Source organism: Ammospiza caudacuta, chromosome 4 (genome assembly GCF_027887145.1).
Source record: "Ammospiza caudacuta isolate bAmmCau1 chromosome 4, bAmmCau1.pri, whole genome shotgun sequence".
Taxonomy (NCBI): domain Eukaryota; kingdom Metazoa; phylum Chordata; class Aves; order Passeriformes; family Passerellidae; genus Ammospiza; species Ammospiza caudacuta.
Genome location: NC_080596.1, coordinates 50,464,488 through 50,492,103, shown reverse-complemented (window position 1 = coordinate 50,492,103; position 27,616 = coordinate 50,464,488). Strand labels below are relative to the sequence as shown.

At 37.1% G+C, this 27,616-nt stretch overlaps 1 protein-coding gene across 7 annotated transcripts in view; it reads right to left on the bottom strand.

Annotated features, from left to right (window-relative positions):
* Positions 1 to 1,388: 1,388 nt before the first annotated feature.
* CLOCK (clock circadian regulator) overlaps positions 1,389 to 27,616 on the bottom strand; it is a 64,858-nt gene continuing 38,630 nt past the window's right edge. For 4 of the 7 annotated variants that reach the window (XM_058804250.1, XM_058804247.1, XM_058804249.1 and 1 more), the window contains 16 exons: positions 26,898 to 26,987; positions 25,478 to 25,598; positions 23,770 to 23,883; positions 21,230 to 21,348; positions 17,402 to 17,484; positions 17,075 to 17,181; positions 16,477 to 16,624; positions 16,223 to 16,298; positions 15,194 to 15,335; positions 14,714 to 14,814; positions 13,709 to 13,798; positions 12,398 to 12,556; positions 10,854 to 11,060; positions 9,601 to 9,809; positions 9,032 to 9,305; positions 1,389 to 7,478 (listed from right to left, as the gene is read on the bottom strand). In XM_058804250.1, the coding sequence (XP_058660233.1) occupies positions 7,296 to 7,478; positions 9,032 to 9,305; positions 9,601 to 9,809; positions 10,854 to 11,060; positions 12,398 to 12,556; positions 13,709 to 13,798; positions 14,714 to 14,814; positions 15,194 to 15,335; positions 16,223 to 16,298; positions 16,477 to 16,624; positions 17,075 to 17,181; positions 17,402 to 17,484; positions 21,230 to 21,348; positions 23,770 to 23,883; positions 25,478 to 25,598; positions 26,898 to 26,987 (2,223 nt within the window). In that variant the 3' untranslated portion in view covers positions 1,389 to 7,295. The remainder of the gene's footprint in view (positions 7,479 to 9,031; positions 9,306 to 9,600; positions 9,810 to 10,853; positions 11,061 to 12,397; positions 12,557 to 13,708; positions 13,799 to 14,713; positions 14,815 to 15,193; positions 15,336 to 16,222; positions 16,299 to 16,476; positions 16,625 to 17,074; positions 17,182 to 17,401; positions 17,485 to 21,229; positions 21,349 to 23,769; positions 23,884 to 25,477; positions 25,599 to 26,897; positions 26,988 to 27,616) is intronic. The other 3 variants (XR_009274702.1, XM_058804251.1, XM_058804252.1) reach the window with 3 other exon arrangements.

Sequence of the window (27,616 nt, the reverse complement as noted above, 5' to 3'; positions counted from 1 at the left end):
CTCACAACAACTGAGATGTTCACAATGAGAAAAGCTTGTGGTTGTTATTTTCAAAGGTGCCTATTCCCAATTCTTAGCTAAAGCCTGTCTCATTACTCTGTATATGGCAAAGTGCAATAAGCCAAGACTAAAGTAAACTAATCTTCCATCCAGGACAAAGTTTTTCAAAGGAACCCTGTTGAACCGAAGTACAGGACCAGATCACCAGCAAACCCGCTCTGCTAGGGTAAGGCCAGCAGGTGTGTGTGTGCTGGGCTGGCGCCTGGGCTTGCTGCTTTGAGATCTGTGGGTCAGACACCAAGCTGGAAAACCTGCAAGTGAGAGAGGGGCTGTGTGTGTTCCCTGAGCACTGCAAGAGGCAGCCTGCTGCCATACAGGCTCTCCCTCACCTCAGCTGCCCCTCCTGCCCAGGCTGGCTCTGGAACGCTGCCACCGGATTTACAGGAGCGGTTTTGTTTCTAGAAAGAGGTTGGTAGTTCAGTGTACTTCCGTGTTTGTCCCAGATACTGTGTATGTAAAAAACAAAATCCCATCTTAAATCAAGAGGATCAGACTGTTTCATCCTAATATAATCTGAGTTATTCTTAATTTCCAGAGCCATGGAAATAATGATGTAATGGCACTTGCTGTACTGACGTGGCATTTTTCCAGAGATGACCTTGTATGGCCCCTGAAGTCAGCACCCTTGGCAAGTTGCAGCTACAGGCTTCTGCTAAGGGAGATGCAGGGTCATTTCTGCAGCATTTCCCATTGACCTGGGCACTAGGATAGCTGTATGTTTCTTTGGGATTACTTCCTTTTCCTTCCCAAGGGAATGTGCTTGCAAAGGGTCTGACAGTGACAGACTGTGCTACAAAGAACACTAGTAAGGCTCTAGCTATTTTGTTACCCTCAAACAGCTGAAATCTGGAATTTATATCACTAATGCCTGAGTCAGAAGTACAACCAACCTTTGGACTGCTAATCTTTACAAGTACTTAACAGCTTCATTCTCTTATAAACGTGGGTTTTGTTTTCAAGCTTGCATGACAGCAAAATACCATTTAAAAGAATTGCTACAGGTGTGGCAGCAGTTGTAATTACCACTCTTCTTCATGATAAGTTTACAGAAAAATGTACTGCTCTTTCCAAAGATCGATTTTAAGAAAATTGACAATCTTGCTTGCTCCATGCTCTCAATCTTATCACTGATGGGTGGTGACAGTTCTTAACTACAGCTACAGCACTTCTACAGCTGATTTTGTTTCACTCCTGGGGAACAGGGGCCCTATGGCATATAGAAGTAATTTACAGCTTGCACAAGTATTATTTAATTCTCAAAAGCAAAAGATCAGTATCCTCCTCTGGGAGGAAGATATTACAGAAAAAGAAAGTACTGCAGACTGTAAAAATGGCTAACTGTATTTATAATTTTCTCCAGGCATTCCATTTCAATTACACTATTTTCTTCCCACCCTCCTTTCCCTGAACATTTAATTAATTTGGAATTATTAATGTTTACACTTTGATCAGTGAAAAGAGGGTCGCACCACCCTGACAGGTTACATATTATCATACAGCTCTTCCAGGCAGGAGCTACATCCTCTCAAACAAGTTGTGGCTGCAGCTAAATGCAAGTCTCTGCTTCCTTGCTCGGTGGCACAGCCAACATTTCAGACCACCTCTCCTCCTTTTAAAATATTGCTCTTTGACATTTCACCAGCAGAAGAAATACCCCGACAGGGGAGTGGCACCAATTTAGAGAGGCATGTTTTGCCCATGACAGAACATGAGGGAAGGGCTCTGCCCAACCAAACCTGCTGCAGTGCTCTCCATCCTTTGCCAAGACCAGGAGCTGTAGACATGAGGGTATGAAAGCAGTTTTAACTTGTGCACACTCAATCAAGTGCTGTGTGAGTAAATGCCAAGGCAGTAATGTAAATACACAAATCAGAGGTCTCTAGCCTTTAGAGTGGGGCATCAGTTTATAAAGAGATACAGAGAGAAGACAAGGAAAAAATACAGTATGCATTTTACTGCAATCTCACAAGTCATTTGTCTGGGTAGGGGAGAGAAGATAAAAGTGACATCAAGCAACTTCTCACAAGTCAGTTCTGTGGGTGGGGGAGAGAGAGTGCCTTTGGTACAGTCGTGGGAAGGGTAAGAGCGCTTCACTGTGAAACTTGGATAAAACTGACATCAAGCAACTCAGAAAAAAACCTCTAGAACCTTAGAAGCTACAGAAAGCAAAATTTTAAATGAGTTACATTTATTCAGTTAAAAAATTGACAGTTAGTAATGGTCACATGAACACCAGGGAACTGTATCTACATTTCCTGACGTCAATATGAACGGCACTAGGGTTTTTCTGTTTGTTTTCTTTTACGTATATAAATCTAATGCCAGTTAAAAAAATACAAAAAAAGCTGAAACCCAAGACACTGTGAAATCAACACTGCTTAAAAACTCAAAAGTCAATCTGATATATTTGAAAATAAATATTTTTTACCTTTCTTGTTAGAAAAAGACAGCTCACCAACTGCTTTCAAAGCAGTTACATCTTTAAGACCATTCCCAAAAGTGTTTCATAAATAATTACCCATTGATTGATTGTCTATTAATGCAGCATCTCTCAGTCATAGCTGGGGTCTCTGTTATTAGGCCATAAAATGTTTTTTTCAGACACAGTGTTTTGTTCCCCCCCCTTCCTTTTTATTTAGGTATACTTTCTTTGAATATAGCATATCATGCTGGCAAAATTCATGCAGATGGCATAGCATGAAATATCACAGAGTTTAAAATCACCTGTTTAAAAAAGACAAAAAAAGAAAAAGACAAGGAATGTAGTGTTAAAAATCATGGTAGTGAAAAAGCAACTACCCAGTCTCATGGACAACCAAGACAATTTCAAATGTTCTCTCACAGCTGTCTCGTCTACTATGATTTGTTTAAATATGTCTTTTTTAATCCAAATTAATTTCATTCTCTTCAATTTTTTTCCACCAGGGATAAGTAAAAAAATAAAAGGTTAATTATTAAAACTAGTCTCTTTTCCCTTTTAATCAAAATAACCATTTTTCCAGCCCTCTGACTGTACATCTAATTTTAATAATTATTTCAAATAGAGAAGCTTATGAATCTGACACGTTTGACATCTCCTGATGCCGTGACATTTAAAACACTCATAACAATACCTGGGTTAAATCTCTGAAAATATAAATGATTCTTGAATCGACTTTAACATTTGAAAAAGGCCACATCTTTAAACCTTCATAACATTTTCACACAATTTATAATCCTAAGGGACACTTAGAATTACTGAGCAGGCAAACGAGCCTCCAGATGATTCTCTCTCATAGGCAACTGTGCAACTAAAAAGCCTCCTTCCAAGGAAGCTATCATCCCTAATCCCTTCCCCTGGCCATATAAAACACAAAGGCAACTAGTTTTAGAAGCCTTTTTAATCCTGCACTTTAAACCTCAAGGATCACCATAATAAAGAAACATTTTCCAGAAATGTCTCTCTTGACAGTTTTACATGTTATTCCTTGTTGCGCCCCCTTTTTAACAGTTTCACTGACTAAAGAAATAAACTGTTTTTCAAATAGTCTTTTCAGTAAAGTGCTTGTTATTACTCAAAAAAAAAAAAAACCCAACCAAAAAGAGAAAGTGCTATTTAAGTCTTAAGATAATTTCTTTTTCCTGTGAAAAACTGCCTGATATATCTTTACTTTATTCATTTTTACATAAAGCTGAAATGAAACCTATTTCTTGTAAGGATGCTGGGTTACTAATTTTGGTGTTTGGCAGTAGGCAAGATGCCCACAGAAGGTGGTGACACACTGGAACCATAGTGCAGAAGGTAAACCTTCTAGATGAAGTGGAAGGCATATGGAGAGCTCCTACTAGAATCCTTTCATATTTATATACAAATATAATATATATTAAATATAATATAAAAATAGCTATATTCTTTTTTCTCTCTGAAGTTATCCCAGACACTTTTCTTCAAAGCCTCACCCATTGCAGACAATGTCTATCTCCTAAACTCCATGCAAATGCCATCCTCTTCACTCCATTATGTATCACCAGCCCATTTCTTCACAATCCTCCCCTTAATAGACCCCTTTCCTTCTGTCAGAGTCATTCTGCAACACTTCTGCTCCAGAACCTGCAGCATCACAGCACTCATTGTCGTGCTATTTACCAGGATGTTGCAAGTAAGTCTGTAGTAAATGAGTCAGGCAGAAGCAAAAGGCTGATTAAGAAAGAGGCAACAGCCTGGTCCTCTTCTCACTAAAGCTCAAGGACAGTTCAGGAACTGATTCAGCAACAGGAAAAGCTGCAGACCTGTTAAATATACACTTTTTAGTCACTACTTGTGAACAAAGCATCTCCATACTTGCACACAATCTGGACTAAGTCCTACACACTTGCCTTTGTAAAGTTTGCCTGATTCACGTCAGGAATTCTTCAAATGTGTATTTTTCCAGTTCCTTAGAATTTCTCCATCTTCTATCCTTTCTCTGCTAGCTGGTAGTTCTGTAATTGAATGACCTCTCTCTGAGGCTACAAAAAGCTTCTTGATCAAAGCATATGTTTCTCTACTCTCTTTCAGCAGCCACGGTATCCCATAATCTAATTTCTCTCTCCTAGTTTAGCCTTTTTACTGACAGACCTATAGCAGCACACCGGAGTATCTGGGGAGGGGAGAATGGGAAGAGAAGCTGAATTTTTTTTTATATAAAAAGCTGCACCATTAACTGTCTGGCTGGTATCTCTAATTTCTGTAATTCTCAGTATAATAGCTTAATACACCTATTTTACCATTATTCAGTAGTTCTAACAGCACTATTAAAGCTCTCCCAGTTTTATGTTTTAGCACTATATTTTTATTGTAATTGGTTAAAGAAATTTGTGTATAACCTATTTTCCATTAGGCAGAGAAGTGATAGCACAGACCTCTAGTCAATGCAGCTTCATATAGAAACAGGTGGAATGGAGTGGTAGGGATAGCAGAGCAAGGCAGGATTTCTTTACATAGAACTTTAGAGAAACAAGTCTCTGACAATTATCCCAGTCTGAAGAATGCCAGAAATCCCTTTAAAGAAGAGAAAGTGTTTCTTGCTATGTTTGGTATTGGCATCTGTTCCTTGCTCCAGGTTGCAATAGGCTTTTTGGAGCAGAGAGCAATCGGATTCTCTTTGGTACTGTGTTTCTCACACTCTCCTTCCTTGTTCACTGCTTGGCTTTTTGGTGCCAAGCACTTGCTTTATGACTGGGGAATAACAAAGGTCTAATGCTGGGACACGTGCAGAGGCAAAGGCTGGCCCCAAAACGTAACCAACGGCATCAAAGGCTTGGCTAAACTGGCATTACCTCCTGCGGGTTTGGTTCATCCAGTAATACAATCAAACTGTTCCACAGTACAAAACAGACCATCACCATTTGTTACATTCATTCAACTCCTCCCTAGTATTCAAGATTAATCCAGCTTTCTCTCCCTAGCACTAGTTTTAACTGCTTTTACTGGTTTTTGTTTCTAATTAATTATCAGATCTATCAGCATTTGTTAATTCTCCTCTCAAGTTCTGGTTTCCACAAACTAGTACCATAAAACCTACCAACGTTTACTTAAATAGCACATATCTGTTGGAACTTTTTATTTTCTTTATAAAGTGAAGTTGCCTTCTGAAGTCTTAGTTCAGTGATAGCTCTTAAATCAATAACTGGTAGTGTTAAATGCAATCATGGTCTCCCCCAAAACACACTTTAAATGCTTCCAAAAACGATTTTAAAAAAGCAGCTTATTATTTTTCCTTCTGCAAAAGGAGTCCTGTCTTTTAAGGTTTGCTTTATTTTTTTCTTTTTTTTTTTTAAGAGTATTACCTTAAAGATCTGAGATTTTTGAGACTGTATTTCTGGCTACTGTCTGAGGGGGAGTACCAGTCAAAAATATTCATGGTCTCAACTCAAACCACTGTTAAAATTAACACAATACAGAAATATCTATGAAGTAGATATACAAGTTTGGTTGACAATGTGCTAAGACTTCAAAATTGAAAATGGTTACAGATTCAAGACACTGTAATTCAAGATGTTCAACATTATCACCTGAATTAAAATCAAGGCACTATGGGTTTTGTTGTTGTTGTTAAAATGACCCTGAATTAGTTCTGACTAATTTCTGAAGGAGAATAAAAAGATTCCAACATGGTTTAACAAGTTACAATTCTCACCACAGAGAAAGTGGTTAAAAAGTGCCCAAAAGGTTATTAAATGTAAATATATTTTTGTGCAAATTACTCCTATAACTGAAACATTCTTGAAAATTACTGTCATTTTTTTTAAACCTTTTACATAAATATTTCCAACTATGAACTATATCAAAAGATAGCTTTGGGGAATAAAATTCCAAACCATCCGCAAGAAAGCAGTGCAAATTCCTATTTTTCAAATAAAATTATGAATTCGTTATGAAATGATGGATGATATTTATGAATCTGAATGTCCTGAACCCTGATGCATGATCACCAGTTCAAACAGCTTCATCAATAATTTAACTTCAAGCAGTCAACTAACCAACACACTATACCTCACCAAACAAACCCTGACATCACAGACAAAGCACAAACAAGAGACTTGTGCCCACATTAAGGGTGAAAATAATGATGCATCATGTTGTAAACAAAAGGGTAGAACAGAGGAAAACATTAGTCTGAGTATGGCGTGAGAATTTAGGGAAACATATTCAAACCTACAAATAACAGATTACATTTTCATGCATCATATAAAATATTTTGCTCTTTCTCCTTTTATGCAGACATATACACAATATTTTACAGCATCTGTACAACAGAGAACTGGATTTCACACAACATTTTCAAAATATTTACTGTCCTGTAATCATCTGAAAAAAAATTAGATGGTTTTTGGACTATATTTCTGGCATTTTTTCCTGCTAATTCAAAACAATTGCTCCATGTCCGTTTTAATACTTTAAAAATGTACAGGATTGATAAAAATACCAATATTTTCAGCATCACTCTCTTTTCAGTCACATTTGGAGATTTCACCTGGACAAATTACAACATGGCAGCAAATCCTTTAGAACACAGAAACTGGGGCAACGCTCAAAGTTGGCCATGTCCCCATCATCATCTTGTGGCTTTTCTTAACAGATTCCAGAAGTTAGAAGTAGATCTCAACACCACAGTGCTAGAAAGCCCTCATACTGTTACCTGTGTAGCTTCAGTGCACCTGTTTGTGGGGCAGCCCCTCCTGGCAGTTTGCTTCAAAAAGAGGCAGCACCCACACTACTGTGGCTGAACTTTGGAAGGATCAGTCATCTTGTCAGTTCTGTGTCGTGACAGCTGCTGCTGCTGCTGCTGAGACTGATGCTGCTGGTGGTGGGACTGAGTGAAAGTGCTTTGTTGTAGTGGGAAAGCAGCAGAGAGAATAAGCTGAGCTGACTGATTTCCATGAAGTAACCTGGATGTCTAAAACACGAAAATAAAAAAAAATTATTTTTTCCTGCTGCACTGAGAAACATGGGCCCAGCTGCTTTTTAACTTTTTATAAGGGTTCAGTCAAAATAAACTTCAGATTTGGCCAGTTAAGCTCAGCAAACAATGCAAGGATTTGTTCATACTAATACATTTAACCAGTGCATCTGAACAATTAATAAAGCAGCTGTAATTAGTCTCTGGAATTTCTGTGGTGATAGGTAGGAATACATGGCAATTAGTCTTCATTTCACACCACAAAAGCATAGCAGGGAGTAAAGAGTCTATTTGAGTAAGTGTAGGTAGCTGTCATTGCAGCCAAATGAAAAAATAGTGCATGATTTGGCACAGATCACATTTATTCCCCACAGACAAAATGCACAGTCAAAGAAAATGGTGCATTTGCAGATACCAACATCCCCTCTGAAGGAGACTTATTACTGTGGGAAATGGTACTTGGTTTTAACAGTATTCTTCTTATAACACAAAAAAAAGATTACTGAATAAGAACAATGAAGGATGGGTACAAATGCACTAGGACATCTCAATCCTGAAATGCTCTGCAGCAGAGAGTAAAGTACATCAACTGCTGCACCTACACAATCAGACTGTAAGATGCCCCAGTGAACAGAAGTAGAAAAGGCACTTTTGTCCTTTTTAAAGAATATTCACTTCAAATTTTAGCACTTAAATAGTTTATATTAAAAATACTGGGCTTTCGCCTAGAGTGAAATTCTAGAGTAGGGTCTTCATATTTCACATATCTGTTTCACCAGAATTAAGTCAAAATTGTATAAACTTAAACTTAGAAACAGAGACACAGACACTACCAACCTGCTAAACAGCCTCTCTAGTGTTCTAGCCACCCGTACATCTCCTTTACCAACTCCAGATGCTGGGTGATGTATGTTCCAGTAATTAATTGGAATCCACAAATGGCAACAGATTTCCCCATCAATTCCTTCTACCTTCTGTTTCTTTTAGATATTTCCTATTTCTAAACCCCTTGGGTTTGTCTTCCTTCTCTTTTGACCCAATCTCTCTTCTTTCTCCACGAAAACAAGGTTCTTCCCTACTCTCTGCTTAAAAAGTTGCTTGCTGCTCAGCCTCCCCTGCAGCCCAGACAGAATTTCATGCCTCATATTACTGGGACATGTCTTGCTTTGGGCTGTGTGCTGCTTTCTAGACCAACCATCATCTCTCATACCTCACTGCATTAACATGCAAAGTTAGTGAAAGAAAACATAAACTGTTTTAAAGGAAACATCTGGTTTTTTTCATCCTACAGTCAATCAAGAGCACCAATTCAAAGGGAACAAGATGTAAGACAGGACAATGCATGGAATAACACTGCAGGAAAGATCACCTCTCCTCTAAGTAACAGGATTTTAGAGAACTGCTACAGAATAAACTTACCTCATGCATTTGGCTTAGTCACAGGTTACCATTTAAGTGCTTTGTTTTCAGGTAAAGCACCCCTGGATAACCTAGCAATGCTGAAAGTGCCAGGACTTGGGAAAATCTGTAGACAGCTCTACATTCATTACCTGTAGGAACTGCTGGGGGTGCTGGGTCAGCTGTGACTGAGCTGGTTGTTGCACTGTGGTGAGCTGCTGCTGATGGTCCTGCTGACTTTGCTGCTGTTGCTGCTGCTGCTGCTGTTGTGTTATTGACAAAGTCTGTGTCTGCTGCTGTTGGGCAGCAAAAGTGGGATAAGCTGTCACCACCTGTCCCATAAACATAGTACTTGGTACCATTACTGCTCCACATGCTACTGGGGCCGTGACAAGTTTTGTTACAAGTTGCTGACCTTGAGAAAATCTGTTAATAGAAAAAGATATTTGGAGTCTCTTCAGGAAAAAAAAATATATGAAGCACCACATACACTTGAGAAAAGCAGATTTCTCAAAGCCATATTTTGCTATAACAACATGGGTTTTGATAAGCCTGCAAACATGTTACTTTGATCAGTTTAATTTCAAGGGTTGTATCCATACCATTGAAACACAAATCACATGATCTTTTTAATGCTATTTTAGTTCCTTTTGTATATGGTGCAGCTGCATATGCATGCTGTTATAAAAAGTCATCTTAAATACAGGTCTTGAAGATTTACCTGATTTGTCTGTCCTGTGTAAAAGTGGTTACTGCAGCAGCATTCTGGTTGCTGTTCTGTGATAAGCTAGAGGGAACCTGCACCACATTTCCTGCTGTTGGCTGAGAAATCACCATAGTGTTGTACAAAGGTGCTGAGACTGTGTTCTGCGACTGACTGGCAAGAGAAGACTGTTGATTGTGTCCACTAAGTACATTTTGTTGATTATGCTGGAAAGAAATTTTGAGATAGTAAGTTGAAAATAGCCAGGTACTACAGCTGTTCCCCTCACTGTCACAGCCCATACTTTAAAACCACCAGTTTTTTTTCTATTCAAATGAATTATTCATTCAAATTACACAAGTATTTCTACTGACTGAGGATTTAGAGATGAGACTCGACCTTGGACATCCATCTTAATTAACCTCTTTTTCTGTTCAGGTTATATTTTTTTTTATAAATTTTTCAGCTATTTGCATACTTTCGTTCAAAATTATCTTTTTACTCCTTTAGCATCTCTGTGCCCAACTTAGAGTAAAATGTGCATATAATGTCAAGAATTTCTTATTTGAAAATTTGGAACTAGCCTACTGCTGAGATGGTAAAATGCATCACTAGTCTGCCTTTTCACAAATTTCAAAAAGAAGTACAGAATGTGGAAAAGGGTACAGAGATTAGATGTTTATGGAGTCTTCATACACATAATGGTCAAACACATTAGAAGTATTCCGCATGAAGAAACAGCCTCTGTGGTAATACATGCTGTTGACTGTTATGCCTCAGCTGAATTGTTAAGGTTAAGTTTATGGTATAAGTTAAGAGCTATTTGTTTGTAACATTGTGACATTTAATGTATAAGGTGAATGCTGTTAAGCTTTTAGGCCATGTTCCTTTGTATCTCTGCCCCCACAGTCCTTTTGTCACATGCACCGAAACACACACACACACACACACACACATACATACATATACACACCCCCAGACAGCTCTCAGTTCACTTCTGTTTTGATTGCCTGGATTTTCTTTGGTTTTGTTGCTGCCTGATTTTTCCTTATTGTGCCTTAACTGTCCAGTAAGTAGTAGAGTGAATCTTGCCAACAAACTTTGTCGTGCTACCACTTAATATTAAATCAGGCTTTTGCTGATACCCTTGCCAATGATTTTTTAAGCAATCTCAAACACTCGTTTGTAACAGGGGAATGTCAGGGAAGCTGTTGTGTTTCAGATGTGGTTTTGAGCAAATATTCAATCCAAATTGAGTAATAGAATTTTACCTGTGTTGCAGTACTCTGCAAAGGCTGCTGCTGTATCATATGTGGAGTATTTATATGGCCCGTGTTCATCCCACTTTGAGTCTGATTAGTCTGAGCAACTTGACCTTGCATGTTTATTGGTGTAAGTTGCTGAACAGTTGAAGAATTTCCAGAAGGAAGCTGCACAGAACCAAAGTTGAGTCCAGAAGCTGACTGCTGCAAGAACATCTTAAAAAATTCCACAAGTTATAGGGTCAGTATTCAGAGACTCAACTCTATCTGGTAAGAATCAGAATCCTAATTTCCAGAGTCCTAAACATTAACATTCAATATTTATTTTTAAAGAAAAAGCACCATTTAGAGACTAACCAGTAATGTAGTCTACAACTATCTAAAGACAAAACATATTTGAAATTACACTTCCTTTTTGCAGGACATTCCTCAGTAACACTAAATCAGATGAAGAAAATCTCTGAATTAGTAGACCCAGGCATAGTATCAAGAATGTAATCTTCCCTGACAATCAGGAAATCTTAATGATTGTACTGAACTTTCCAACACTGTTGTAATAAACAGAATTCAGCACAAAAATATTATGTTCTTTACAAAAAGTTAGGCCCAAGTCTACAACAAGGCAGAATGTGTATCACTGAAGTATTTTTTTCTAGTTTTCACATTCCTGAACAAGGTCCCTCCACACTGCATGGAAAGGAGAGCTCTGAATCTCTCCTTTTGAGATATGAATAAGGCAGTCTACTGCTGGCATGTTTACACTAAATACCACACAACTGAAAATGGCACACGCCAGAAACTCCTACTCTTCCAACAGAATTAGGCAACATTCTCAATACTTCCAGGAAGTATTTTTTCTATTCTTTAGTCACAATCCAGACTGAAAATATTAAATTATTTCCTTAAAATATATCTTAGTTTGAGGTGATCAGGTTTTTTTTTTAGTTTGGGTCTTTTAACTAGAAAAACCTAATAGGGTAATTCTTTTCTTCCAAGCATAGCTGCTGAAAAGACAATGACAAAAACAGAAAAATATATACTGGTGAAAAAAAAAATCAGAAATCATGTAGTCAGCTGCTAGACTGAGTAATGTACCCTCCAGACCTCTGTCTTTCTGGTTCAGTAACTCCTTCAAGTTCACCATGCAAAGTAGAGCCATTCAGCCTGATAGGACAATTTAAGCAAAGAAACACAGATTTAACATCCTCAGAGCTAAAACGGAAAAACAGATCTTGCAGATTTTGGATTAATATTCTAATGGCTGCAAAACTTTGCAAGAATGAATGACCACTCCATCCTTTTACATTTATTTAGGTTAAGTGATAAGCTAGGCTTGACCTGCTCAACACTGGGGCATTTCCAGATACATTTGAAAGCAAAACATCAGGTACCTCTGGAACAGCAGCTTCAGATACTGGAGTTTAGACATATATGGCTCAGATGGCAGCTGACTGGGAGTATGGAGGATCATGTTGTGGAATTAGGTGCCCAAGACACATTTCAGATGTCTAAATTCTCTACAGATGAAACCTGTAAGTGATACAATAACTCACCTGGAGTCCTTGACCATGAACAATTTGAAGCTGCTCCTGGATCTTACGCAACTCTTCCTGCTGCCGATGAATATTTGCCTCTATCATGCGAGTTCTTTGCTCTAGCTGGTCCTTTAGATGCTGCATAGCTCCCAACTGAGCTGAAAACTGAAACACAGGCTGTAGTGCAATCAATAAATTAAAAGCTGAGCAAAAATTACATTTTATTCACAAGAGATAAGTATAGTCCTCTACAGAAGCAAATAAATCAAGCATCGCTCTTCAAATTAGTAATAAACCACAATCTGAGAACCAATTAATGCGTATGAAAACATCACAGAAGCAGAATCAACATTTAGCTGATATACAAGAATTGGTGAACTAAAAGAATTCCACAGCACAAGAAACTGACTGGTGTCCAAATCACAAACATATGTGTGTGTGTCTAGCCTTAGTAATTGACATGGTACTGTAGATGTTAAAGCTCTCTCATGTTAAAAATTATAATTGTGTCAGTTTAGAAAAAAATATTCACCCAGAGCTAAAACATACAAATAACTTGGGAATACCCTCAGTCACAAAAAGCTGAAGGCTGAGCCCATAGAGAAACTATTAGCCACTTCTGTTTTTCCTCAGACATCTGCTATAGGCCCCAAGTCAGTATATCAGAAGGTTATACTGACTTGGGGTCTATAGCAGATGTCTGAGGAATATATCCTGTTCTTATTACACAGAAGCATTTCACAGACCAAGCAGCCCTGTGTTATAAGCATATGCCTGAAAGCTGCCAGCCGGGTTGATGGATTTTCTAAATTCATGCCCTAAAATATTTTAGCTTTAACTGTTTTTATATCTATGTTGCTAATGCACAAGGCCAAAAACTATATCCATACAAATAACAGGAAGAAAAAACTAAAGCAAAAGTGTCAAATTACAGAATTTGCTCATTTCAAGAGAATAATTTGGCACTAAAGACTCAACTTCTTAGCCTCTCCAGATCCGTGGCAGAGCCTCCCTGCTCTCCAGCAGATCAACCCTCTCACCCAACTGGGTGTCATCTGCAAACTCACTGATGTGACCTCAACCCTTTTGTCCATATCAGCAACAAATATATGAAACTGGACTGGCCCCAGTACTGAGCCCTCTGGAACCCCACTAGTGACTGGCTGCCAGGTGGATCTAACTCCATTCACCACCACTCTCTGGGCCTGGCTATCCAAACTGTTTTTCTCTCAGTGAACAGTGCATCCACTCAAGCCACAGGCGGCCCATTACTGCAGGAGATCAAGACTGCTTAAAAAATAATAAATAATAAATTGAGTTAATCCATACCTGAGTCATTCCAGACTGGAGCTGTAAAGTTGCAGGCTGAGATATTGCTGGCTGTGTTACTGGTTGTCCGAGAGACTGTGAGCTTAAAGACTAGGATTAAAAAAATTGTTGCATAATCATAAGAGAATGAGCTTCATATTTGACATGAAGTATTTCTTTAAAGAGTCAAATTCAAAACAGCATTACATGAACATATAATAGAAACTACAGTAAATTGTTTCCTGAAATATCTAACCTTAGTTATTAGAGAATTAAGAAAACAAAAGCAATTGATTATCTACATAATATATACATAATTTTTCTACTGCTAAAAATATATACAAGCAGAAAAACAGAAATTACAACAACAAGTATTTCAGAAGTCTCAATTTCAACAAGTCTGGAACTTGACACCTTTGATTTATTCTTAAACTAAATATTTTTAGAAAAATTATATATTATATTTCTATATTAACAGAAATTTAGATATATTGATATATATAATATTGTAATGCATATTTAATAAGCATTATGTTTATGAAGTGAATGTATTATTTCAACAGGAAAACATGCACCAAGTACATGAGGCATGAAAATTTCTCATACTACCAAGATTTCAGAAAGGATATGGAAGTATTCACTAATATTCCTAGTCATAAATTTGTTTGAGTTCTCTACAGGGACATACATAGCATTTACATTGGCAATTTTACACATATATATGTGTGTGTGTATTAAAAATCCAGAATCACAGAAAGAAGTTCCGTGTGAATGAAAGCAGAGATTTCTTCACATTCTTTCAAATCCTAATGACAAAACCTAAATACATATATGCTTAATTATTGTATCCCTTTAAAATCTACTACACCAATACTGATGATGCAATTCTAAGACATTTATTCTAAGAGAAACTCTAAAAGTTTAAACTATGTTTTTAGAAGAAATAAAACAAAGCTTATATGGATTTAATAATAGCTTTTAAAGGTGAACTCCACTGTAAAGTACAACATTCTTCTCTGAAGTTACCTGACTGCTCAGAGATGATCTTCTTTGTGCAGTCTTTTCATGACCAGATAAGCCTTGCCTTGGAGGAGTGCTAGTGTCCACTGTCATTTTAGTTGGTGTTGCTGACAATGTTGAGAGATAGAACAGAAAGAAACATCTTAATTGCTATCTCAATTCTGTAATGCAATAATTACAGGAAGCTAATTACAGGAAGCTTTTAATGAATAAAAAAACTGTAAAGGCTTGGACTCTTTTTTTTTTCCCCTGACTATCCACCAGTCTGACGGATTGAAATAGGGTGTACTAGTGTCTGATACTGTACTCCAGAAGTAAAAAGTCTTTTTCAGAGTAGTCTGCAGATCTCTGAACCATCACAAAGGGTATTTTCACCAGCACACTTCTCATAAAATAATTATTAACTGCCAGTTATGCATTTAATAAAATTAAGTAGAGAAAGCCCTCATAAGGAAAGCAATTTTGTTTTCAATAGTTGGTGCTTACATGAATGATCCGATACTGCAGTATGTGAAGATTTTCTTGAACTCCTGGAGGAAGCAGAAGGTGTGGGGCTGGTATCAAACCTTTCCAGTGCTTCTTTGAGACTCACTGTGTTTATGTGATTGTCAGACCCAGAGTCCTGACTCTGAAGAGACACACATAAAAAACAAATATTTATCTAATCCAGCACAATGCATATTTCTGTTAGAAAATATCTCAGACCTTTTTGTTTCTAATCAACACCCTTACACAGGTTACCATGCAGAAGTTTGATGGCTGTAAGCTCTGTTTCCATTTGAGGCTTTTATCTTTGGAAGCCAAAGCTATATAAGCCCAGAAACCAAAATGCATGCAGACTTAGGCCACAAACTGACTACTGAGCTGAGCTCCTTCTGTAGCTGCTCATTTCACTCTGAACAACAGTGTAATGAGTGAACTGTAATGAGTGAACTGCTTATTCTTCTGAGAAAGGATGAGTTTGTTCCATTAGGAGCACTGACAGATTAAACTTGTGAAACCGCCAAAGGAAAACATTTCTGAACTGTCAGAGTAAAACATGTCAGATCATCTGCACAAGCTGATAAGACTCATTGAGCTCCCAAGGACATTAATTCAAGACAAATTTTGTATACTTTTAAGAAGTTAGATAGAGTCATACAATTAAAGAGCTTCTACTTTCCTATTGTGAATTCCTTCTTGGTGTGTTGATCTTGGTTTTCAGATTATGGGTACATCAAGTAAGGGAGACCATTTATTTAGAAATCTAACACTGCAGAAATCAGATCTTAATAAAAACTTATGGGTGTTATACCTGTTATAACTACATGCACATTAATTCCTGAAAATATAAGGGTGTTACAGGCAGAGTTAAACAATTTTTCTAGACTGCCTTGATAATTTTCAATAGTCACATTATTTAGAGAACAAATAATTACTTTTTTGGGGGACAAAACACTATTTGCTGCTATATATTTGCTTGCATACTATTTTTAGTATGTGAAGATGTAATATAAGATTATATAAAATACTCACTTTATCTGCTGTTATCTCTGGGAGAGATTCCTCAATACCAAGTTCTCGTCGTCTTTCTGCTCTAACTTCTGCATAACTAGAAGAACAAATCAAAGATAACCGCTATATCATGAGATGATTTAAAAAATGCATCTCAAAGACCAAACTCCTCTAACCCATCTTGCTTACAAAGTATCTCAAGAAGTTCTCCAGTGATTCTTCACACTGCTATAATTTCTCCCATACCACTAGGATTACTTTAAGAAATAACCTACCTTACAACAGTGTGCGTACAGACAATAAACTCTGGCCTGGAATTCCACTGGTGATACGTGATATAGTAGTGAGTTTGCAGCCAAATCCATTGCTGTCCCTTTGTAAGGAATCTGTAGTAACATGACTTCCCTTTCCCATATTGCATTACTATAAAGATGAAGAATAAAGTTTACTGTCTTGCCAGGTTGTAAATACTCCAATTACATTAAAAGAACATTATTCCCCAGGTTCATATAGCCCAAACCCATGTCTAAATCCAGGACTAAGACAATGACCAAGTACAGGTTCAAAAATTTTCCACCAGCTTTTGCACTTATTCAACATTATAAAGCCTTTTAAATGCGACTGGAAGAACTGGAGAAGTATTAGTCATAAAGCTGTGCACTCCAATTTACCACAATGAAACCCCACAATTGTAAAATAAAGTTAAATCTGTTTTGTAGTTCTGAATCAAAAGAAAAGAAGATATGGAACAGCAGTATAATAATGTATAACGAATGGGAGTGAAGACACTTCATTCAAAATACCACAAAATTTCACCAGAACAGGTGATCAATTTAACAACTTTGCTCCTTTTAGTGTCTTGGTTGTACTCACAATGTTCATGACATTTTGCCAGATTATCTAGATCATCCACATGATAATAATCATAGCCTGATGTTCCCAAAACTTCAAATGGAAGATAACCTATTATTGGAGGTGCCCTAATTAATAAAAAGAAAAATCAATGTTATTTTCACACACATCTCTAACAAATCAGAATTAATTATATAAGCTTTCTTGCTTACAGTATATGCTCCAAAGAAAATTAAAAAATTAAACCCAACAGAAGCTATGAGCAGTTAATGCAGATTAGTGAACTCCAAATACTACAGCCACCACTGTGATTCAGCTGCTATTGCTACTACACAGAAGGAACTGCACCTGTGATCCAAGAATAGGAACTTCCATTCTAAGCTGTGTCTAGATGTGAACTCTTCGTTGGGTTCTTCAACAGTGCACATTTCCTGAAAAGGAAAAAAATAAGACTCTCTTAAAACTGCTCTATTCTAGTACTAAGCTCTTTCAGAATTCAGACATACCTAAAGTTAGTAGATAATTCCGCAATAGTTATAATGTTATTTTTAGACAGCTTCCTTGTTTTGCCTGTTTAGATGCACAGTACTGAGGCAGAATCTAATCTGAATCTAATTTCAACTGCGCCAAGCTGATGCTTGGTTGATTTAAATGGACTAACCATGTAATGAGATTGAACTCAAATGCAATATCTACAACACAGCAGTACAAGAAGAAATCCATAGTTCCTGCAGTTATGTTTTTAACTTCTAACACTCAAAAGAAGAGATGAAACATTCCCACCAGTCTGATTATAGTCTGTGTTTTTAATGGGTAGAACCCAACATTAGTAAAATGGTCTTATTACTCGGAGTTTAGGAATATGATTCTTCCCTTTAGTGAACACAAAGTACCCTAAATCTCTTTGAGTGCACAGACATGTACTACAAATAACACACTATTCTTATGTTTAGAACTCATGAAAAGTAAGAGAACAGCTGTATTTCCATTACAACAGAATCTTAAGGTATTCTGCACATAATTCTAAATTTATTCCACTCAAATGTATTCAGACAACTTCAGTTGACTTCTACTGTCAACATCTACTGTCCCCTTCAAGAAAGGAGAATATGCCCCACTGAGAATTGTGCCTCATGCAGAGACAGTCACAATACCACGCACCCCAAGCCAGCCAATTCCTTTGCAAACTCCTCTAGTACCGCCTTATGAGAAGGAAGATGGATAGTGGAATACATGCACACAAATACACCCCTCAAAGAATTACATTAAAATTAAGAGATAAGTAAATGTTTCTTTTTTGGACACCTGCACACATTTGTCATTTGCAGGAGCTTGCAGTAGTATTTCCAGTGCCAGGAGCACACTGGAATCTATTGATGATCAGGTAAAAAAGTTTCCTAAACTGCAATGTGGAAGCTGCTGCTACACTGACATAATACTCATAACAAGTGTGGACAGATGAGCACACTGCTGCCCTGAAAACATCTGCAACTAAAGTAGTCCTGCAGAAAAATACAGCAGAAGACCAACAGAGGGACCACCTTTCTTTTCATTCTTTCAGGTTATAATCCAAGGAGTTTAATTGCATACTTTGCATTTTTTTAAATAGATCTAAGTTATCTTCCTAAAAAAGGAAAAAGTGACCATACCTAGGCAATGCTTTTCCCTCACATTCATCAATGTAAAGTCTAAAGACAATGACTTAGAAAATGATGGAACGATGGATGAATTAGATGGAGGCACTGAACTTAACAACTCTGGGCACAAATTTATGACTGCTGATGTAAACTCCAGTCAGCAAGACTTAAGCTTCCAACCTGAAACTACCCCTACAACCAAAAGCTCATCTACTTTTCTAAAATTACAGCATTTAATAAAGCACCACTCAAAGTAAGAGAAATGACAGAGCAAGAGTATACCCTTGAGATATACTTTTGATTTGTAGCTTATTTTGATCTAAATATTTTGGCACAAGTCAAAACAAAAGTAAAAATCACTGAAGTGCAGGCAGTAAAACCACAGTAAAAACATAATGGTTAGAGAGGAAATGGCAGCAGGTTAGTATCCAATTACTCAATGCATTTATATTAATAATTTGCAGATATTCCACTGTAAAATACCCCTGGGCAGAAGCCAGCTTGTTCAACAAGGCGTCTTGTTGAAGTTGTCAACAAGGCATCTAGAAAAGAAAGGACTTTCATTTGTAACAAAAAGTATTCTGGTAAAATCCTTTTGGCTGGATTAATCCTGCCTTCTTGATAGGAGGCAATCATCAACTAGCCAAAATGCAAGACAAATGTTTTAAAGGCATTTAAACCAAATGCCTTCACTAGGGAGCAAAATTTGTGAGATGTTTTGTTGCAGAAGTGGTAGAGTCATATGCATAAAATACAAACGTGAAATTTAAAGGTGCAAAAAGTATTGCATATCCTGAGAAATTATATTTGAGAAAAAAAAATCTGGAACCATATGCCAACTGAAATAAAGAAACTAAGTGACAGATGAGCAGAAATGTTCTACCTTAAATAAGGCAAGTATTGAAACACACATCTCCTTACTGGCTGCATCACACATTCGTTAGTGAAGTTACTGGGATCATAAAATTCCTGACATACACTAATTTGCTAAAGTCTAGTCAATGCTAGCCTCAATAATAACAGAAGGTATCAAGTCTTTAATGTAAGTCTTCTTCTTTAATCTGAGTCTTCCTCTTTAATGTAAATCTTCTTCAAAAGATTTCCCAAATAAACAGCATCAGTTGAAAGTCTTAGGAGGATCTTAAAAATTTTATAACATGGAAGCTTCCTTGGGCACTAAGGGCTCAGAGGTTCAAGTACAGGAATGAAACTTTGGCCACAGAATAATCTGTAAGGCTTTAGCCTGCAGGAGACTGAGTCACTTGAAGATCATAAATGGATGTTCCTCAGCTTCCAGAAGTAGGAAACATAAAAGTTTTACTATGAACTGTCATACTTTAAAAGACAAAAGCAATTGCAAATGTCAGGTTGGTCTTTTTTTCCACAATTATTTATTGAAGCAAAAATCCCACATATAACATACCTACCAACTGTAGGCATAACAGGAAGAATATTTTTTAGACCTGCATGGGAAGAAAAGTGTCACATGACAGATTTCTATAGCTTCAGAAAGAATAAACTTTCTCTGGCATAGTGTCTGGAAAGACAAAATTCCTATTCAGCCTGACAGAACTGAAGAGGTTTATATGATTTCTCCACAGGCTCCCTACTATGCTTTTGAAACCATGTCTTCAGAAGCTACCACCAACAGTCTTAAGCTCAAGACTGCTCAGTGTTTTAAACTTAAGAGGCAGAATGTTTAAATGCTAAGAGTTCTTGTACTACAGACTACTACAGTAGTTTAACATCAGGCTGCATACATTTCATGGTATTACTTTACAGCTGAATTGCAAAAACAAATGTCACATAGCAAACTACCCTGAACCTTGATTCGTGCATTTGTATGAAACTTATAATTGGAATCACAATCACAGACTATAGTGTACTGTATCCTGAGTATTTATTTTGACTGGTTCTGGAGAGAAACAGCATTATACTTATTGAACTACAAGTATCATATGCATTCAATTCTAAACTTGAAAAGGCAACTTCACATTGTACATCAGCAGCTAAGCAAAACAGTAGGTTTAAACTACTGAGTTTCTGAAAAACTGCACTGAAACAAAAGATTTCTATTACCCCAAACCTAATTCTTCATTACTGACAAGTAATGTAAGCTTTCATTAAGCTCTCCAACATTTACTTGTGTCAAACTGCAGAAAAATCACCAGCAACAAAAAATTCACATCCAAGTTTCAACTAAAATCAATCATTTCTCCAGTGAAAGTGGAATCTCAATGTAATCTTTCATATTGTTTAAGTTCATCTTGCTAAATTATATTCCTGTGGACTTGGAAATTTACTTCATGCATATTTCTCTTTTATGTTACTATTTAAAATTAGTGTTCACCACAACTTTGTTTGATACTTTGCATAAAACTTAGTTTATCTGAAGTAAGAAACAGACACTTCCAGTTTCATATAACAGGATTCCTTACAGTCTTCATTAGTATTTCAAATGTTGTGTGCATTCTCTCTGAAGTTTTCCCATTCAGAGTCCATTTAAGAATGATGTAAAAGTGATTTCATTTGTACATACCTTGATAAATTGAGGTGTAGCTAATCTAACTGTGGCTACAAAGCAAACTTTCTCTTCATATGAAGGCCGGTGTGATCTCTGAATAGTTCCTTCAAAACCATTGTGCGCTGAGTTGGGAACTGCGGGCAGACAGAGGAGATGACAACACACATGGCAATGTAAGTATGGAGGAAAATGGCAATAATATCAGAAGATAAGTGGCCCAATATTTATCTGTGGTTTGCTTGTAACTTAACAGGCTTTAAGAAGAATGCTCCATATCTAGACTTGCATGCACAGGAATAGTACCACAGTAGTAGGAGTAGTTACATAGTAGTAATGGGAACATAACTTTCCCAAAGAACCAGAACTACCACTAATATGATATTATTGCTGACAGAGCATTTTTAAGGAACTAGTAATGGTTCTAATCCTTGCTAACTGGTAAAAATCACTGGATTACACTTTCTTGAAAAATATCTTTATATTTTGGCTATTATTTTCTTTTGAACTCTGAGGTAAGTATTTCTTTTCTAGACCTTCCATCACATTTAAGCAACACATGCTGACGACATACTGAGTAACAGAAGAATCAAAGGCACAATTATGGAAGTGGAAGAATCAGGATACTGAGCTGGGAACAAATTCCACTTATTGAATCACAGAGATGGAATCAAAAGGAGGCAAATGATGGGCAAGACCTCAAAACAGAGTAACCTTATCTTTCATTTCCAGCAGTTATCAATTTAGTTTATATTTACTAAGGTCTAGAGATGGTGATTTCAAATCACTTTGAAGGCTTTCTAAAGCCCCAGTGGTTTTAATTCAGCTCTAGATTAGAACTCCTACTGAACTTCCTTCATGCAATTTCATCTTACAGCTCCTTCCTCTTCCCGTCAGAAAGAAAACGGGCAGTTTCTTTTATTTTTTTCTTAGCCTTTGTCCTTTGTTCTTCAGAGTTTATCTTGCCTTGTGCTAAGTGCACAGTGGGATTATTTCATGTGATTTAGACTATATTTTAGAAAGGCTTTTTCATTTTCTCAGCTTGGTGGCTGGTCAAGGTGACTTGTTCAGTTTACATCCCACAGTACCTCCTTTTCCTAAAGGACTGCTATGTAACTGGTTGCAACTATCCCTGTTCATATAGTTTGATATTCCTAAATGTAGTAACTTACATTATTTCTTAGTCAATTTTTCTGCGTTTTTAGCCCAAATTAATTTCTTTTCTAAATTTGGGGATGAACTCTTCTGTTGGTATTGGTGGATTATTTCATAACTGCAAACTATGTTCCATTGTTCGTAACACTAATGAAAATACTGATCAAATCCAGAAGTTGTCAATTAAAATTGCACTTTGTTAAATAACACTGGTTAACATTTTCAATCAGTTCCTGCAGCTACCCTCCAGCAATTTCAATTAACAAGTGCTTCCCTAACATATTTGTGAGAAGAGAATATGATAACAAAAATATATTTTAAAAGTCCATCACTGTTTGTGCTTTATCTTCTTATCCACACAGTGTGTTACTCTTTGGTAGAGGAAGCTGAACTGATTTGATGCTATTTCTACCTGAAAAATCCACAGTGATTGCCATTCAATTCCCTGCTAGCTTCCTGAAATTCATATACGTTTAATTATTTTTTTTCCAGAGTATTTCCAAATATTGAATTGCAACCAATAGGTCTGCAGTTTCCCAGCTCCTCATTCCAGGACTAACATGATATTTGGCCTTTTCAGGACTGTTTCTTGTGTCTCCTATAATATCACATAACTGCATTTGCACCCAACCTCTTCTCATTTTGTGAAACACTGGTATCAGATAAAAAACCCCACAGATTTATTTACAACATACTGGTTTTCATAATATTTTTGGGTGAGCTTTCTAAGAATCTACTACTGACCACACTGCAGAACCCACGTGGACAAATAAACTATTTACTTCTCAAGTAAATAGTCAGCACAACCTGGCCAAACAGATTAGAGATGCAGTACAGAGAAAGAATATTACACATCGCTAATAAAAATAATTTCAGTGGAAGGGAGCAGGAACTCAATGTGGAAAACTGTAGGGCCCACCCACTCACCTGAGGGGTAATTCCTGTCAAGTGAAGCACAGAACTGAAATGGGGGGAAAACCTACATGTTCCTTCTCAGTTGCCTGCGTAATGAGAACTGCAGGTACTCTGTACCACTAATCTTTAAGTCAGCCACCTGCTTAAATATGGCTTACGCTGAACTAAACTCAGATTCTTTATGTTAAAGCATTTTCATAAATTTCTTTTACATTCTTTTGAACAATACTTTACAGAATACTAGTTTTCTTTAATTTAAAGCATTAAGCACAATTACTACATTTTGCATTCAAATACACAGACCTGTGATACATGATAGGCAGTTTTCCTTCCTTTCCATTACACCAATATAGAATTAACAAAACTGCTTCAAGATCTTCTTTTGAAAGCCTGATTTTAGTTCACCTACATTTTGCACCATGGTCCCAAGCCAGTTTAGCTGTGGAGCTGCCTACGTATTCCATTCCAACACTGCTGAAATTACTTACCATGATTCAAACACTTGAAATTTCCTATAAATTTTACATATTCATATGTAGGTTGCTCTTTTGGATCTATTGTTCCTCGCAGCATATGGCAACAGAATTCTAGCTGATTTTTTGCTGGAAAAAAAATAAACAAAGTAATAGGCTATATGCTTGATGAAGCACACATGCAACATGAAATGAAATGCAGGAATAATTAAGCTGAATACAACTGAGGTACTGTAAGTGTAGTGAGTACAGCTAGCTACAGTGATGCCTTGGAGCGGCTACCTAGGACAGGCTAGACAAGAATAAGAGAATAAAGTGGATATTTATTAAAGGCCTTCAAGCAGGTACATCTTGGGCAGTCAGAAGCCTTCCAGAGGATACACACAAGATGGACAATGGTCATGAGGTTTTCAGACAGAAAACAGATATACATTTGGTCCATTTACATATTGGGGGCTAATCCTCCAATTACAGCTTCAGGTAATGAAGTCATATACCCTCAGTTTGCTCCCCCCCTCAGTTCACTTTTCTTTACAATTTTTGGGGCCTGAGGCTGTAGGGTGTTCTTGAATCTCAGGCCTAGAGGGATTGTTTTGTCTGACCAATAGTTAACTAACACTTTATATGGAGTTTAGAGTTATGCACTAGTGCTATACAGGATTTGAAAAATATAAAGGGTAAAATGATAAGGCATCAACATTGGCTGCTTTAACCAGCACGACAGTAACTAACCTAAAGAACTCCTTTAGATTTTGTGCACAAAGGGCTTGAATATTAGTGACATGAAAACCTCCGAGAACCAGAGCTGTATTAAAGAAAATGCCCTGAACTTAAGTTCACTAAAGCACATGCTCCCAAACTCCATTAGCCTACCATGTATTTATACTTGCCAACTGCTAAAACTGTCTAAATAGAAGCTCTATAAACAATATGAACATTTCTGTCACACAGGACATTTATAGACTGAAAGGCAACCTAACTGAAAATTCTACTCTAGAGCAGGGGTGACACAAAGTAACACTTTTGTTCTTCGGGGCTGAAGAACACCCCTGTGTATATGTGCCAGCTTAAGTAACACTGGAAAAACTGATCCTGCATAATTCCAAGTAGATAGTTTTAACACAACCACTATAGTGGTTTTGTCTGGGATAGGGTTAAGTTTCTCCACAGCAGCTCACATGGTACCCTGTTTCGGATTTTGACCAGAACAGTGCTGCTAAGACAGGGATGTGTCCATTCCTGCTCAGGAGCCCTTCCACAGTGCAAAGGCCTTCTCTTTATCTGACTCTGATGCACTGGTGGGGAGGCTGGGGATGCACCAGCAGCTGGGAGGGGACACAGCAGGGAGAGCTGAACTAAGGGATACTCCACACTGTATGGCACTGTGCTCAGCAAGAAAAGCTGGAGAAAGGAGGAAGGGGGAGAACATCTGGGTTTATGGCATTTGTCTTCCCAAGTAATCATCATACATGACATAGCCCTGCTTTCCTAGAGATAGCTGAACAACTGCCTACTGACCAGATGGAGCAAACTAATTCCTTATTTTGCTTTGCTTGTGCAGACAGCTTTTGACTTCACCTGTTGATCTGCCTTTATCACAACCCACAAGTTTGTTCACTTTTACTCTTCTGATTCTTTGCCCATCCAACTGAGAGGAGTGAGTGAGGGAGTGGCTGTGTGGGGCTGAGCTGCCTGCAGGGGTTAGCCGAAAATAACTACTTACATTTTAAGTATTCTGGTGTCAAGGAATCACTTTCCAGCAGGTGAGAAGACAATATTTTATAAATTTCTGAATGCTCCCCCTCTGGGATAAAATTAAATACACTCTGATCCACAAGATCAGACTGAAAGAAAAAAATTTAGTAAGCATTAATTCAAGATGTACAATGTCACAAAGCCTACTATTTTAATACAAAACAATGCCACAGCTCATTACTGACTCAACAAAGCCACTGGCTGGAATACATATTAGTACTTTCCAAGAAAAAAAACCTCACTCTGATATGCCTGCCCCATGGGGAGTGGTAAGTTAATTCCTTGCTTTGATTCGCTTGCAGGCACGGCTTTTGCTTTACCTATTAAACTGTCTTTACCTCAGCCCATGAGCTTTCTCACTTTTACCCTTCCAATTGCCTCCCCCATCCCACTGAGGGGTGATGAATGAGCTGCTGGGTGAGGATGAGTTGCCAGTTACCATATTTTATAAACAGTTCCACAGCTATGGACACAAAACTGAGAACAGCAGAGATGGATGCAGCAAAACTGAGCAACTATTATATGCATAAATGCATTTGGATAAATATTCAAAAAAGAGGAATCATAAAATGTATGTTTAGAATTCATAAATCACACCTAAAAACCAGAAACAAACGTGTCTCTGAGAACCTGGCAAATTCTACTATAAGAAAAAATAAAAATCACAATTACCTGCATGTTTTTAAAAATTCTCAGACTGTTATCATGCATACCTTAAGAGAATTTATTTTGTCTCTTACCACAGTCAGACAACTTGCCTTTAAAGAGAATTTGTCCTTCACTTCTAGAAAAGCATTCAATTTAACTCATCAATTGCTCACAGCAATTAATTTGCCTCACTTCAGAGTAACATTATTCAAAGGTAACTTTAAAAACTAGAATGTTACGTGTACCAGCGAACAATGTCACCCAGATTAAAGATAAGTGAATATGATAAACCCAAAAGTATATACTGAACTTAAAAAGTAGAACCAGCACCAATGTATTTACCAGAGTGCTTTGTCAAGAAAGAAGTAAAAAAGCAGTTTAAAAAAAATTCAATTCTTTAGATCTTTCATAATACTCTTCTGACTCATGTAAAGGCTGTGAACTCTAAAGGGTCTCCTACAATCAACTGTGTTACTTCAGTTACACTGAAACTGATGCTAGGCACTTCACAATCCTCTCTAACACAGTGCTGACTGCATTCTGCATTTCCAAAGGAAATGTTTAATATAGAAGATAGACCAGTAGGAAGCAGTTGTGCTGAAGAAAAACCAGAAACATTAAAACAAAGCATACATCTATCCTACAAAGCCAAAAAGGCCTACAATTAATTAGTACTCATATCAGAACACCAATCAACCACAGAAAAACTGATATGTTACTGAAAGCAATTTGTTACTTACTGGCAAATGTTCAAGTAAGGGAGTTATACTTTCAGACACATATATTATATTTCCATCTGTCATAATTGCTAAAAAAAAACCATCAAGAGCCTGAAATTAAACATAATGGGCAGTTAAATAAAAAAGAAACAGAGCATACTTAAAATATTAAGCTATATTCAATACAGAAAATAATCCAGATCAATTTTACTTTCATTTATTACAGAAATGGGAATATCTTTCCCTACTAAAAATCCTTAATCTTATTTTTACACTAAAAGCATTACAATTTCCATACTGTTCTGTTGTTAAATAATCTGTGGTTTCAAAAGCAAGTACATATATAGACAGCCACTGTTTTCCCCAACTCCCACTCTGCCTGCCTGTTATTTTTAATTCCGTCACCATTTTAGACATCAGAAAGCTCATAAAAATGAACTAAAGACAGAAGCAAGAAGATGTGGGAAAACTATGAGAAGAACAAATAAAACAGCCAGCAAAATAAACTAATTTCAGTATTTTAAAATCTCAGTATGACCAATCTCAAAGAAAGAAACTTGTAGTGAGATTTTACTGAAAACTTGTGAGATACAGTTCTGACTGCCTTATCTTCTACTGAACTCAAATTTCTTTCCTCTGAATACAACACCTTTCAGTTGAAAACTATCAACAAAAGGATGACAGAACTGTATTTCTAAACAGGAAATTTTACAGCTCACATCTTAGAAAAAACCTCTTAT